Genomic DNA, 13994 nt, shown 5'->3' with positions numbered 1-13994 from the left:
AAAGCCAACTGAAGATGCCAAAATATTTTTGTTATTGCTACTGACATAACTGATACTGCTGTATAAATAACCTTTTTTATGATGTGTTAACTTCTTTGTGTGACATCTTCCATTTGGAGGATGTTCATTGCTGCCTTCTATCTTTCACTGTAAGAGCAGAGTTGTAAAATTACCACTCTCTGTTTGGATATCAATTCCTTTTTTTATTCTGCTGACATAGCTGGATTTTCTTTCTGTAATAGAATAGAATCATTTAGGTTGGAAAAGATTTCTAAGATCATTGAGTTCAACCATCAACCCAGCACTTCCAAGTACACCAGTAAACCATGTCCCTGAGCAGCACATCTACGTGTCTTTTAAATTCTTCCAGGGATGGCCACTCCACCACTTCCCTGGGCAGCCTGTTCCAATGCTTGACAGCCTTTTTTGAGAAGAAATGTCCCATAGAAACCAATCTAAACCTCCCCTGGTGCAGCTTGAGGCTGTTTCATTCTGTCACTTGTTACACAGGAGAAGAAACAGACCCCCGTCTTCTTACAACCTCCTTTCAGCTAGTCATACAGAGTGATGAGGTTACTCTTGAGCCTCCTTTTCTCCAGGCTAAACAACCCCAGTTCCCTCAGCTGCTTCACATAAGATTTGTGCTCCAGACCCTTCACCAGCCCTGATGCCCTTCACAGATTCACAGAATCAAGGTTGGAAATTACCTCCAAAACCATGAAGTTCAACTTTTGACCAATCACCACTTTTCCAACTAAACCATTGCACTAAGTACCATGTCCAGTCATTTCTTGGACACTTCCAGGGACAGTGACTCTGCCACCTCAGCAATCCATTCTACTGCTTGACAACCCTTTCCATGAAGAAATTCTTCCTAATATCCACCCTAAACCTCCCCTGGCACTGCTTGAAGAAGCTTTTTACCCAGTGAGCTGGGTAAAACCCCAGCCAAACCATGAGCAGCCAGATTATCCAGGAGAATGCTGTGGGAAACAGTGTCAAAGGCTTTACTAAAGTCCAGATATAGAATATCCACAGCTTTGTCTTCATCCACTAAGTGGGATGTTTTGCCATAGAAGGAGATCAGGTTACTCAAGCAAGACCTACCTTTTGGAAGCCCATGCTGCCTGAACCTGATCCTCTGATTGTCCTGCATGTGCAGTGTGATGGCCCTCAAGGTGATCTGATCCATTCAGATCTCTTCTTCAAGGAATGCTTTCTGGAATGCCTACCTATCTTCAAAAAGAAATACATTTCTGGGGAAAAATGTTGCTAAAAATCTCTTCAGAATTCTTTGATTCAGTTTAATATTATGATTAAAATACTTAATCTTGATGGAAGTAATATAAGAAAAAGTAGTGACAAAGTGACTATAGCTGTAAACACCCTATAGTTACCATGTTTACACGGTTGTGTTTTGACTCAGATCAGAGTCCTGAAGGTCCTAAGTGGAATAAATGTTTCTGGGGCGTGTGAAGCAATAAATGATATATGAGTTATAGGATGGCTTTTTAAAAGCAAGCCTATGTGCAAGGAAGCTGGACTGTGAAAAAAGTCTTATAACTGTTATTCTAAGGACTATGCAAATATAAAAATTGGAAATTCTTATCTGATCTACACTTTTATTTTTAAATGGCAGAAGTGTCAAGTTAAGTGGCAAAGGAAAGCAATAACATTCTCTTGGAAATACACTCTGAAGGAGCATAAACAAAATTAAATAAAAGTGCTCTCTTAAATACAGGATTTGCATTTTCTTAGCAGAATAAACTCTCTGCCTTGACTCTCCATGCACTCACTGAAGTGGAGGTCATGGCTAGTGACAACTGGGAGCCGTTCCTGGAGCTTTCTTGCCTTTTTAGGTTATGAGGGTCTCTGTGTGTTTAGGATAATATGATTGACGGCTCCACTCCGGCCCCAATTAGCACCCTATAATTTATTAGCTTCTGCTTTCAGATTATGCGCTAACTTCACAAATATTTCAACCACGGAAACAGCAGCTATCAAGTGTCTCTTTCCTGATCCAGCTCACTTGGACTGCAGTTAAATACAAGGAGGGAGCTGTGTAGGTCTGTCAAGAGAGAATAATCATTTGTGTCTGTGCGCAACTGGGGCTGTCACAGTTCTTTGGGACCCAGCTTCTGGGAAAAGGAGTTGCTCCACTGGATCAGAACCAGGCCTTGGGTCCTGTCACAGAGGTTTGGTGCAGGATTGAGACGAATGCACTGGCTCTTCCTGAAAAGGCCCATGTTTGTCCAACTCTGTTTATCATGTAGATACTGACTCCATGCAAACAGCCTTGGCAGGAAAGTTTGTGTCCCTCCTAACACTGTTTCTTTGCTCCTTGCTGCTGTGGTGTGAGGCCAGAGTACTAAGTGCAGGAGGGAAGAGCCTGGGTGAGGCAGAACAGAGAGGAGATGAAATGCAGGGTCTGGACTGCACACAGAAGAAGAGGGGTGGAGAAGTTGGGGTGGGTATGATGAGGGAGGAGGGGCATCTTGCAGCTGTATCTGGGCCAGGTAGGGCAGAAGGAAATGTGCCGTGCTACAGGGAGATGGAGTACCCTCAGTAATATCCAATGTGGTATTACATCTCCTAGTGGGACAGCACTCCTGCCAGGTGTTTTTCCTGCCTTTACCATGAATGAATAAGCAACTGGTACATACCTGAAGAAATGCTTCCATCCTTGGCCAGTGCTTTTGTGGGCTGCAGCTGAGCACGGCAAAAGGAAGCGCCCATGCATGAGACTGGGGCCCAGGAGAGTGCACACCTGCACCCCTGCACTTCTGAACCCCTGCACTTCTGCACTCCTACACTCCTGCACCCTGTGTCCCTGCGCCCTGCACTCTTACACTCCTACAGTCTTGGACCCCACACACATTCACTCCTGCCCACCTGCATTTGCTCTCTGCATCCCTGCATTCCTACACTCCTGCACGGGCTCCTCCAGCACCTTTGCTATCTCTTGTGGGACCTGATACAGAGAGAGCAGGGACAGGAGGATGGGAACATAGCTCCCCAGGGCCTCTCTGCTCTTTTTCTTTTTCTTTTTTTTCTTTTTCTTTTTCTTTTTCTTTTTCTTTTTCTTTTTCTTTTTCTTTTTCTTTTTCTTTTTCTTTTTCTTTTTCTTTTTCTTTTTCTTTTTCTTTTTCTTTTTCTTTTTCTTTTTCTTTTTCTTTTTCTTTTTCTTTTTCTTTTTCTTTTTCTTTTTCTTTTTCTTTTTCTTTTTCTTTTTCTTTTTCTTTTTCTTTTTCTTTTTCTTTTTCTTTTTCTTTTTCTTTTTCTTTTTCTTTTTCTTTTTCTTTTTCTTTTTCTTTTTCTTTTTCTTTTTCTTTTTCTTTTTTCTTTTTTTTCCCCTTTTTTTCTTTTTCTTTTTTTCTTCTTTTTCCCTTTTTTTTCTTTTTCTTTTTTTATGATCTCCTACTTGCATTTCCCTATGCAAAATTGCCTAGCATACAAAATCAATGTCTCACTCCTGAAAATAACCATAGGACTCTCTCCTTTCCCTGCTGCAATTGCTCCTCTGGGTGGCAGGCCCGGGAAGACAGCCAGGACACTACAATCCTCCACAGGAGCTGGCTCATCCTTCTGTAATCAAAAGGGCACGTTAATTACAACACTTGCCCAGAAAAAGATGCACAGCAACTGTCAGTTAGAGAGCACTGCTCCATCCGAAGCCACCAGCAGCATTTTCCTCCCTTCCAAGAGGGGCCCAACATTTAAGCCCTAGCTAGAGCTTGTCTTGTGAACCTAAATATGACTTCAAAGGGAAGGCGAGAAGGGTCGGCAGCTCCTGACCCAAGGAGGAGACAGGGCAGATACATTTCCCCAGAGGCGGCAGCACACGATCTAGGGGCCGCAAAAGGGATTATTCAAGCTCTCTTTCACCCTCTCTCCCCTCCCTTCCTCCTCCTCTGCTAGGGGCTCCTATGGAAAACACACCGGAAAAGGAGATAAGAAGAAATCAACACTGCCCTAAAGCTCAACAACATTAGACTTTGCAGTGTAGTGTAGGGGCACATACAAGCATTTAAGAGTTTTATGCTTCATTCTTGCAAATGCAGCCATACTGAAGCAAAAAACCTCATTAAAATGAAATGGAGACTGCACCCACAAATACCACGCCCTATCCCCACCTCCATCCTTCCCTTGACAGATCACTTTTAACCTCAGAGATCGTTAAAACAGTACTACTTCAGGCTTTGCTAATTTTCAGCTATTTTCAGAAAGAGAAATAAATATCTGTGGTGAATACATCCAGAGCTCATTTTGGAAACTCCTTGTGGAGAGGACACTCTTGCTATTGGGCAGCAGCAGATACCCTTGCTATGTCCAGCACTGTCATGCTCTGCAGCAGATGTTGTCTCTCTGCCTCCTTCTCTGGACGCTGTACAAATGGGTTTGAAGCTGTTTGTGTCTGTTTGTCTGTCCCAGCTGGGCTAGTCTGTTTGTCAGGTGGGCAGCTAGAGAGCACGGTGTGGTGTGTGACATTCAGAAAGGGACAGTGGGAGGATTTGCTCTTCACGGTGCAGAGATGGGGACTCACATCCCTTTCAGCACATGACAAGCATGTGACAGGTAATATTTATGTAACATCTAAGAAGGGTTTATTTTGTAATTCCAGATTTTCTGCAAGCATTCATGACTAAGGGAGTAATAACCTATGATGCAAAGAGGAATAAAACAGACTTGAGAAATGGCAAGGAGGTCATGTGCGCTGTTACTGCAGTAGGAGCTGTGGCCCCAGTCCTACAAAGACTAATGCCCAAGCCTTAAAGGTTGGGGCTGTGAGTGGTCCTTCAGGAGTCAGAGTAATCCAGTGAGCAAAACTGCAGGGATTAGCCAAAACAGGGCGTGTGCGCTTTCAAGCTGCAGTCCACCCAGAGCAGGAGCATTTTTAAAAAGTTGTTTGTACTTTTAGCACCTTGAGCCACTGTCTTGGCTTTTGTGTTTAGATGCTTTCATAATATAACAATATAAAATGTACCCAGAGAACAAATGCCAAAACTAATATTCATGGATTCATTGCATAAATTGTCATGCTTGACTACATTCACAGTTAAAATGAATTGTAAATGCCAATGTAGTGAATGACTCATTTATGTTTACATGAATATTTCTGAATGTATTTGGGCTGGCTGCATCACTCAGCCCTCCTCGTTAAGAATTGCAGAGAAGAGAGGAGGAAAAGAGGAAGAAAAAAGAAATAATTGTGGTGAAGCACAATCAATCATAGACTCAGATTTATATTTTAAAAAAACAAAAACAAACCAAAGCCTTATAAACAGCCTGAAAAAGCCCTCAGGAAAATGCTCATTAAATGACCCTGCTAACTTTAAGCTCCTGCAGTTAAATACCATTTTCAGTTACTTTTCCTCTGCAAAAAGCTGGTGCCTTCTTCCTTGATAAACACCTGGGAATGTTTTTGGTTTAACAAATAGTGTAAATTCTGGGGTCGTTCTCTTGCCCTTTGCAGTTTGTCTGGGCTCTGGCTATTTGGAGGCTGAGAGAAAAATGCCCATTGGTTTGTCTGGCTGAAGGAATCATGGCAAGTCCCCCCTGCCATTTGCTAAGCTCTGGCCATGGGTGCTCCTGATCAGTTTCTCGCAGTATGTACTTGCACTGCTTTGTCAAATTCTTTCTGTTAGGATTCCTATTCTTTCCCAGAAACGGAGTTATCACCAAACCCAGGAGAAGCAAATTTGGGTTATTCGTAAATCCACTTCTGACACACGATGAACAATATAAGAATTTGAAAGGTAAAAACTCTCATCACAGCACAAAAATTCATTTTCTACTGCTTCTGCCAGTGTCAGGGGATAATGTTAGGAATTTCCTACTATATGCTTTAAAATTTGTCAACTTTAAAGACATTACATTAAGAAAAAGAATGAAACAAAACAGAACAAAACAGGAAAAAAACCAAAACACAGTAGTATTGGGATCAGATGTTTTGTCTATAAAAAAGTCAGCTTTCAAGTGTAGGGTAAGTGCCATTTCTGCCTTGTTTCATTAATTATTCATCACCAGGTAGTAACATTTTAATTTACCACTGCAATAGTAATTCTATATGCTACAGTCACCTCTTCTTGCAGAAGAAATATGGAGCAGCTCCCTTACTTTAACCAATCTTACAGACACACCATACTCTAAAGTGTAACACAGCAATGGTCTTATATTTTCCTATCTTTTATATTTATCTCTGTGTGTTTTACTCATCAAGAAAATATTTTCAGCTGTTAGGAATTTCTATATATCTTTCATGCAAAAGTATAAAATAACTCACTTCATCCACGTGGGAGATATGTTTTCTGCTTCATCCTGAAGTTTCCAGTTTGCTTCATTTCTCTTACTTAGCTTTAATTCTTCATTAAAGTACACAGGGTGAGAGAAGGAGATACTTTTAATACAGCTTGGCTACTGTTAAATATCTAGCTCCCTCTTTCAAAATACCCCAAACAAAACAATTACTAAAGTGGCAAAATTACAGCAACAAGTAGACAAAAGGAAGTGTTAGAGGCAACTCAGAACTAATGTCCATCATGTGCTCTTTGCTCTGGTGTTCCCTTTAAAGGGGGTTGGGTTGGAGGTGAGCCATTCTTCATCGGATTCCTTTCTCCCCCTGCTTTAAGAGGGTTTAACGTTCACCAGAAAATGTTTATTGTAAAAAGAAAAAAAAAAGAAAAAAAGGAAAAAACCCAAAAATCCAAACAAAACCAAACAAACAACCCCACCCCCAACCAAACAACTGTTACACAGCCAATGCAAATGTGCCAAACTCTGAGAAGTGCCACCTTGGTTTTCGTCTTTCTGGGATTTAAGCAGTTGTGAGGGGAACAGCTGCATATCTGTAAGTCCAGGGCAGGTGGCCCCACTCAGACACTTGCCACTCACAACCACAAAGTCAAAAAATTTGACCAGTTTCTTGGTAGTCCGAAAATGTTCATGAGTTCCAGTTTCTTCTCCTTTTACTTTTCTATAATGCAAAATAAAAATCCAGTTCAAAAACACTGATTAGCTTTCCCACGGTTGCATTCAAGAAATTACTTTCACTGCCATATAAAAATATTCACACCACTAAAATCCCCCCACAATTTCCTCTGTTGCCTGTATGAAGGCCAGTGGTTTTGCATCACCATCCATGATGTCGTTTGTCTCTTTCAGAGTAGTCTGGCTGCAGGTCTGGTTGTGGGGTCTGCTTAAACAGGAGTTCAATGTCTTTGGCTCTCCTCTTGCAACAGAACGGCTTTCCTTTCCGAAAAAGGTCTAAAGTATCACCCTTGCAATGCCAGCTCCTTTTAAATCCCGTTGTCTTTCCCCGAGCAGCAGGGCCATGGTGGGCTTGGAAAAGGGCAAGGGGGGATCTGAGAGTCTTTGAGTCAGCACATCAGCTCAGGAGGGATCCACCACAGAAGGAGTAACGGCGAGCTGCAAACCAAGATCAGAAGCTGTTACAAACTGACCCGATTTCAGCTCTGAATGCCACCATGTCTAACGGGTAGAGAGCTACAGGGGACAGCCAGGGGAAGAGGATTGAAGGACAGCTCTAAAACCAGTACAGGTCCTTGCTTTTATCCTGAGGTTGCAAACCTGAGAATGGAGAGAAGAAAAAAAAAAGGAAGAAGAAAAATAGGTATAGGCATTTAAGAACAGAGGAAAACAAATTGCATTTCTTGCCAGCTGAGGTCATTTTAAAGCATGGGATCTCCAGAGCCCCAGAAGGCTGTGAAACAAGAAGAGCCCAAGCCAGACTGGAGAAAGGCACACGTCCCTCCTGCTTAAAGTGAGGACACTATAAGGAGCCATTAGTGGCTGCAATAATGAAACCAGCATGGAGCAGATTTTCCTTCCCTTCACAACCACTGTCTTAGGATCTGTCACTGCTGACTGTGCCTGTATACCTGTTTTTGCCAGCACTGCAGCCAAACCCTTGGTTCCAGACACCCCAACAGGCACCATTGGGGAAGAAAACTGCCTTTTTTGCTCAACAAATGCAATTGTGCTTTCATCTCAAAACCTGGAAGGAAAAGGTAAATAACGAGAGGAGTTCATGAACCTGCACGGTGTCTAGAAATGACCTCTCAGGGCAACACATGGATGGGACCAAGCAGTGACCTTTGGGGCTGCTCCATTCTACTCCCAGCTCTCACTGCTCTATGCAGGAGCAAGACCAGGACCAGGACAAAAGTACATCAAAGCAACCTGCAGCCTCAGGGCATGTTTGAGGGCATCAGAAATTCAAATAATGTTGTGGAGATGGGATGTGCTGGCCTGTTCCATCCTTCCTCTCCCTTCCTCATTTGCCTGGCCTGAGAGCCTCAAGAAGAGCCTCCAGGACAGAGCTCAGCACACATGGGGCTTCCACCCTCACTTCATTCCCCCACAGCAGAGTCTCAGCCACCTCCCATGAGTCCTTCCCTACTACTATGGCCGGTGTGGAATCAGGGAGCAGGGGTGCAGCTGAGCCAGGGGACCTGGAGGGACCAAGGGCAGCTCATTACCTGTGTCCACATTGAGGCCAATGCTCTGTGCCATGTCTCCTGATGCATTGGGGAAGGGGCCCGGCGTCGTCCAGGCTGCGGCAGCACCCGCTTCGCTCTTGCCCAGTTCACAGGGGGGGCTGACTGGTGTGGATACGGAGGCGGGGGTGAGGCGGTGGGGGCGGACGGAGGCGGTGGGCACCAGGAGTGAGCCGTAGCGGGGGTCGAAGTGGGGCCCATAGACCTCGTGCATGGCACTGGGGCGGGGGTAGGCAGTGCTCTGTGTCCCAATGTAGGGGTGGTGGTGGTGGTGGTGGTGGTGGTGGTGGGCGTGGTGCCAGGGCTCAGGGCCGCCCTGGTGCAGGTGGCCGTGCAGAGAGGTGGGCGCGTAGGGGTCGGTGGCAGCGGCGAAGGGCAGCTCGCTGTGGGCTGCAGCTGCAAGGGGGCTGCTCAGGCTGGCCGGGACCGAGGAGGGCTGGTACGTGCTGTTCCAGAAGGATGGTGGGAAGATGCGCTGGCTCATTGGGAAGGAACCATCTGGGTGAAGGAAGTGGGAAAGAAAGTCAGAAATGAGCACACCCCACAAGACTTGATCTCTTTTCCCTAGGGCTCTGTCTCTCCCTGATCCACCCAAACCAGTCCTTTCATTCCCTTTATTCCACTAAAAACTGGAAAATATAAGAACTTGCTCCAAACAAGTACAGATTCCTCCCCAACTAAAAATCCACCACACCTAGCCTACGGTTTATCCATGAAACTGCAACTGTATCCTCCACCTTTCTGCTACGGTGTAGATGGGCAAAAGGTTGTTACCTAAGGTGAGAGAAACATCTCTTTTCTTCAGTAGTGGAACCTGAGTGAGAGCTACTATATGCCATTTACATTTTCAGGATTGGGTTTTTCTTGTTTGTTTTTTTAATAATCTCCTTGTCTAAGAATTTATGCCCAATGATTCCTAGAAAGTGGCTGCTGTCTCAGTGCAGTTACAAAGTGGGCAGGAACAGTGAGAGATGTGACTAAAGGCACGTTTGAGTTACTCAAATATCTGAGGAAAATTCTCCATCTATTACAGCGGTCTGTTTCTTAGGTATATTGTCAACAGGTTTGGGAAGCCCACAGCAGAATTTTGGAGATTGGCAGGGCAAAGAACAAGCACCCTACATTTTCCTAGCCCAGTTAGCAATATGCAAAATGGACTGGTGATTATTAATAGCACAGATAGATGTTATGCATGATTAATTGGGAATGCACACTGTTCCTGAAAGAAATAAAACTGTGCTCCTAATACTTCCTTGCCAGGGAAATATGTCAGCTCTGAACCTTGGCATTTCTTGGGAGAAGGGGTAGCAGTTCATGATGAGCAAAAAAACCTCATCTACTGCCATCAATTCCAGCACTGAATATATCTCACCCACGAAACATTCTTAGACACTACAGACAGCAATCCGTGCAGGGTCTGGGAAGCCAGCCCTGGCCGAGCAGGTGGCCCTGTAAGGGAGGGTTACTAAGACTGCCCACAAGGAAGTGCCAGCCCTAACTCTCTGGCAGATGGAGTGTGGGGAAGTTTACTCCCTCTGCCCTGTGGGCCTGTCCAATGTGAATCAGGCGTGGATACGGAGAGCTGTGCATAAGCCACAGCCTTGGCCTTGACAGCACATGTCTATGAGCAGGTCTGGAAGCCCTTGTGTTCAGAAACTTCAGAGTCCTTGTTAGCACTCCAGCAGCAATCAGGGTGATGGTACATGCAGGGAAAGATACAGGGACACATATAAGCATTTGTTTAGAGATGGGAAGCTGATGAGATGGTTCCCACATTTGCTTTTTTCTTTGATCCCATCACTATGAGCACTCTAAACTGAAAGCTGGGGTCAATGGGGAATACACAGTCACAGTCTGGGAGTCGCTCCGTGGCTAGTTGGGCGGTATCTGCCTCCAGGTAAAGCACCTGCAGCGAAAAGACAATTTGTTTCCCCCGACTGCCTCTCAGGCTGCTTTCCCCCTGGACCATGGCCCCCCCTACATAATCTGAAGGGCTTTATTCTTTCTTTTTTTACTCTAAAAGGGCGAAGTATCTGGCAGGTCTTAGCCTGGGATCCCGGGGGATGCCCTCCGGGCACCAGACGCTGGTGGGAGGGAGAAGAGAGCGGGGATGCGCAGCCAAGGAGAGGACGAGGTGCCGGCCCAGAGGGAGCCTCCTCCGCCCCCACATCCCCCGCAACTCCCGCATCCTCCCCATCCCCCGCATCCCCCGCGCCGCGCTGGGCGCTCACCCCGCCAGGAGCCGGCGTTCCGCGCCGCCTTCGCGCTGCCGAGGGAGAAGCTGCTGGGCTGGCTGAGCGCACGGCTGAAGTGCTCATCCACCACGGCGCTGATGTCCCCCTGGAAGTAGGTGAAGAGGACACAGCGGGAGCTGATGTACTCGGCCTCGGGGGGTCGCTCCTTCTCGGGGCTGCAGTCCTCCTCCTTGATGCTGGCCGCGGGGTGGCTGGAGAAGGAGCTGCCGGCGCTGGCGCTGCTGCCGCTCTCCGGGGCTTCCTGCATTTTGGAGTAAAAGGCGAGTTTCTGCAGGGGAGGAAAGAAAACGGAGCCGGTCACGCAGCACACCAAGGTGCGCTGGCCCGCCCTGTGCCATCCGGCGTGCAGCGCCGAGCCCTCTCCCGCGGTCCTTCCGAGAGGATGCCAAAATCTGGTCCTCGGCTGCCCGCCGTTCCCTCAGCGTACACCGCAACCCCCACACCTTCATATCGCCCTCTGTAGTCCGGGGGCAGCGAAGGAACTGCAAATAGGGCTGGGGGACCGAAACCCACTAGTGCTGAACGGGATGGATCAAGACAGCGGGCGGGTGGGGAAGGCGCGGCCGGGCGGGGGTCACACCGCCGGGTACCCCGCACCAAGCCCAGCAAAAAAAGGCTCTTTGCAGCTGGCTCAGGAGCGGACGGCAGCTGTCAAGGGGCTGCAATGCGGGGGCACGGCCGTGCGACGGCCAAGCACCCACAGAGCAGCGCCGGCAGCTAGGAGGAGGCGAGAGCCGCTCGGTCCCCGGCTCCGGAAATCTATCTGGTGCGAAGAGTGTCCTGTAACCCGCAGCGGCGAGGTAGAAGGAAAGAGGGGGAAAAAAAAGACTGACAGCCACAAACACACTTCAGGGCAAAACTCAGCATTTCCCTGGACACCAAGAAGCTCCAGGTATTTACTGCAGTATTAATCCCATTTTAATTTACTCCGCCGAGTGGGAAAACGGCGGGCGTTGTGAAGTTTGCCGGATGTTTCCCATCTTTATGCGCTTTAGCGTGTCTGCAGCTGCTGGGAGTTTCTTAGCAATAAGCTCTGGGACGCGGAGCCACGGCTTGGCCGCTGCGGGCAGAGCCTTGGGGCGGCCGGCGGGGGAAGAACCGAGGGGACGGGACAGAGTCTTGGGCCAAGACACGCGATATATATTTGATAATGTCACTCGTCGCGACGACCGCCTTTCCGCTTGGCTCCCTGTTCGGCCATTGAGGTAATGATCATCCCCCTTAATAATGTAATAAGCCGGGGGTTGAGGGGGTGGTGGGAAGGAAGGCAAGGTAGGGGAATACACATCATCTGCTATTTGTGACGGGTCCTGGGCCCCGCTGCCGGGCTCTGGAGGCGGCGCAGGGACCGCCACACCGCTGTCCCGGGCCCGGCACTGCACGGCGGGGGCTGCACCCGCCTTGGGCCCGGGGCGCTGTTCTCTGCACCCATCCCCTTTTCGTTATGCTGGGAGAGGAAGGAATTAATTTCTGAAAGGGGTAGGGGAGAAGGAAAAACTGGGACAGCAGAGGGGTGAAAAGCAAAGCGGTGTGCAGCAGGTGCAATGCCGGAGGAGCCGAGCCTGACCCACGCGGGACCGTGCGCATCCCAGCGCCAGCCGATCCCCGCGCACCGCGGGCCGTGCGTGCCCGAAACATCCCCGCGCCCGGAGAGATCCCTTTCTTGAAACCTCGGGATTAGCTGACACCCGCGACCGTCCGGGCGGAGCTACACGCAGGGAGGCGGCGGGACGTGTCTCCAGCTCACGAAGCACCCTCGGCTCTCGCAGGCGACGGCAGCCGCCGGCAGCCCGGGGGGCTGGAGGACGTCCCGGGGTCCCGCCGCCGCCGAGGGGAGCATCCTGCAGCCCCTTGCTCCCCTTCGCGGCCGCGGTTTCCTCCGAAGCCGCCAAACCGGGGAAACCCCACAACCTCCCGTCTCTCTCGTCTCCCCCCCTTCCAGAGCGTAACTCCGGAGCACCCCTGCGAGGCGGCTGTAAAATCTCTGCACCAAGCGGGCTCCGTGGCAGCGGCCGGGATGCCGGCGCGCAGGGGTGAGCGATGCCCCGGGAAGCCCGGCCTCGCAGCTCCCGACGGTCGCCACACACCGTGGACATCGCTGCCCCACCCGCCGCGCTCGGAAGCAGCCCGTCCCGGTAAAGAAAACAAACAACCAAACATTTAAAATCAAACAAACAAGCAAACAAACCCCCCGAAAAAGCCTTCTGAGGGTTAAAATCGCGCCCTCTCTCCCAAGGCATCCCCGTAGCCCGTCGTTTACCGCCGGGGTACATACCCTGCCGAGCCCCGCGCCAAGGTGGGATGCGGTTCTGCTCCGCTCACCATCGCAGGCTCCCAGATCTCCCCCCCTCCCGCCCCCCCCTTTCCCCTCCCCTTCTCCTTTTCCCTTTTTCCCTTTGGTGAGGCCCCAGACGGCCATCCTCCAGACGATACCCCTCCCACCTTCTGCCTCTTCACCGCTGTCCGCTACACGTACCTGGTGGTAGGGGCTGTAGGCTGCTGCGAAGTAGGGCTGGCCAGGACCGTAAACTTGGTACATAACATCCAAACAGCTCATGGCTGGCCGAGGCCGAGAAGAATTTTTTTTCTCATCAACTCGTGTTCTGCAAAGTGGAGTAATGCTTCGGGGGAGGGAGGTTCCCGGGGGTTAAGAGGCACCACGCGCTGGTGGGAGGAGTGAGGGGGGATGAGGCCGCGCTGGGCTCTGCTGACACCCCCTCCCTGCCTTCTTTCCCTGCCTTCCGCCCTTCCTAAAGCGTGGCTCCCTCCCGCAAATACGCCGGGACTGGAGGGACTCCCCGGCCATCGGGGGAATTTCAGCCCCGGGCCCGGAGGGTGGCAGAGGCGGAGGGAGCAGGGAGACCTCCGTTCCGCAGCCGGGACTGCCCGGGAGCAGCGGGGCGGGAGGCGCAGGGGGAGCTCCGGCCACGCCGGAGCCTGGCGGGGGGAACGGGGGTCGGCGGAAGATGGGGGCTTACCCAGCGGGTCAACCCATCTCCCGCTGCTTTTTATTTAATTTCATTTATTTCGTTACATTCCACGCGCCTCCTGTGCCGGGTGCTGCCCCCGGGGAGGATGTCCCTGCCGACCCCCACCTCGTCGGCCGCTGCTCCTGGCCCGGGCGAAGTGGAGCTCCGGGAAAGGCAGGAATCTGGGTGACCCCATACAAATCCCACGAAGTCCGGCGTCCGCCGGAAAATGCCACCACCAAAACCAGAGGAGT

At 49.5% G+C, this 13994-nt stretch overlaps 1 protein-coding gene across 2 annotated transcripts; it reads right to left on the bottom strand.

Annotated features, from left to right (window-relative positions):
- Positions 1 to 5213: 5213 nt before the first annotated feature.
- On the bottom strand, positions 5214 to 13369 carry VGLL2 (vestigial like family member 2). 2 transcript variants are annotated; one of them, XM_058836363.1, is made up of 4 exons: positions 13248 to 13369; positions 10748 to 11039; positions 8499 to 9014; positions 5214 to 7587 (listed from the first exon to the last, which is right to left on the bottom strand). In XM_058836363.1, exons 1-4 carry the CDS (start codon positions 13326 to 13328, stop codon positions 7544 to 7546), a joined length of 933 nt encoding a protein of 310 aa, XP_058692346.1. In that variant the 5' UTR covers positions 13329 to 13369; the 3' UTR covers positions 5214 to 7543. The 2 variants fall into 2 exon arrangements, with proteins under 2 accessions (XP_058692346.1, XP_058692347.1); XM_058836364.1 differs by having other exon boundaries at positions 5214 to 7425.
- Between the last annotated feature and the right edge of the window lie 625 nt (positions 13370 to 13994).

Source organism: Poecile atricapillus, chromosome 3 (assembly GCF_030490865.1).
Source record: "Poecile atricapillus isolate bPoeAtr1 chromosome 3, bPoeAtr1.hap1, whole genome shotgun sequence".
Classification (NCBI taxonomy): Eukaryota; Metazoa; Chordata; class Aves; order Passeriformes; family Paridae; genus Poecile; species Poecile atricapillus.
The sequence above is the reverse complement of the archived record's forward strand: the minus strand, read 5'-3'. Positions and strand labels throughout refer to the sequence as shown.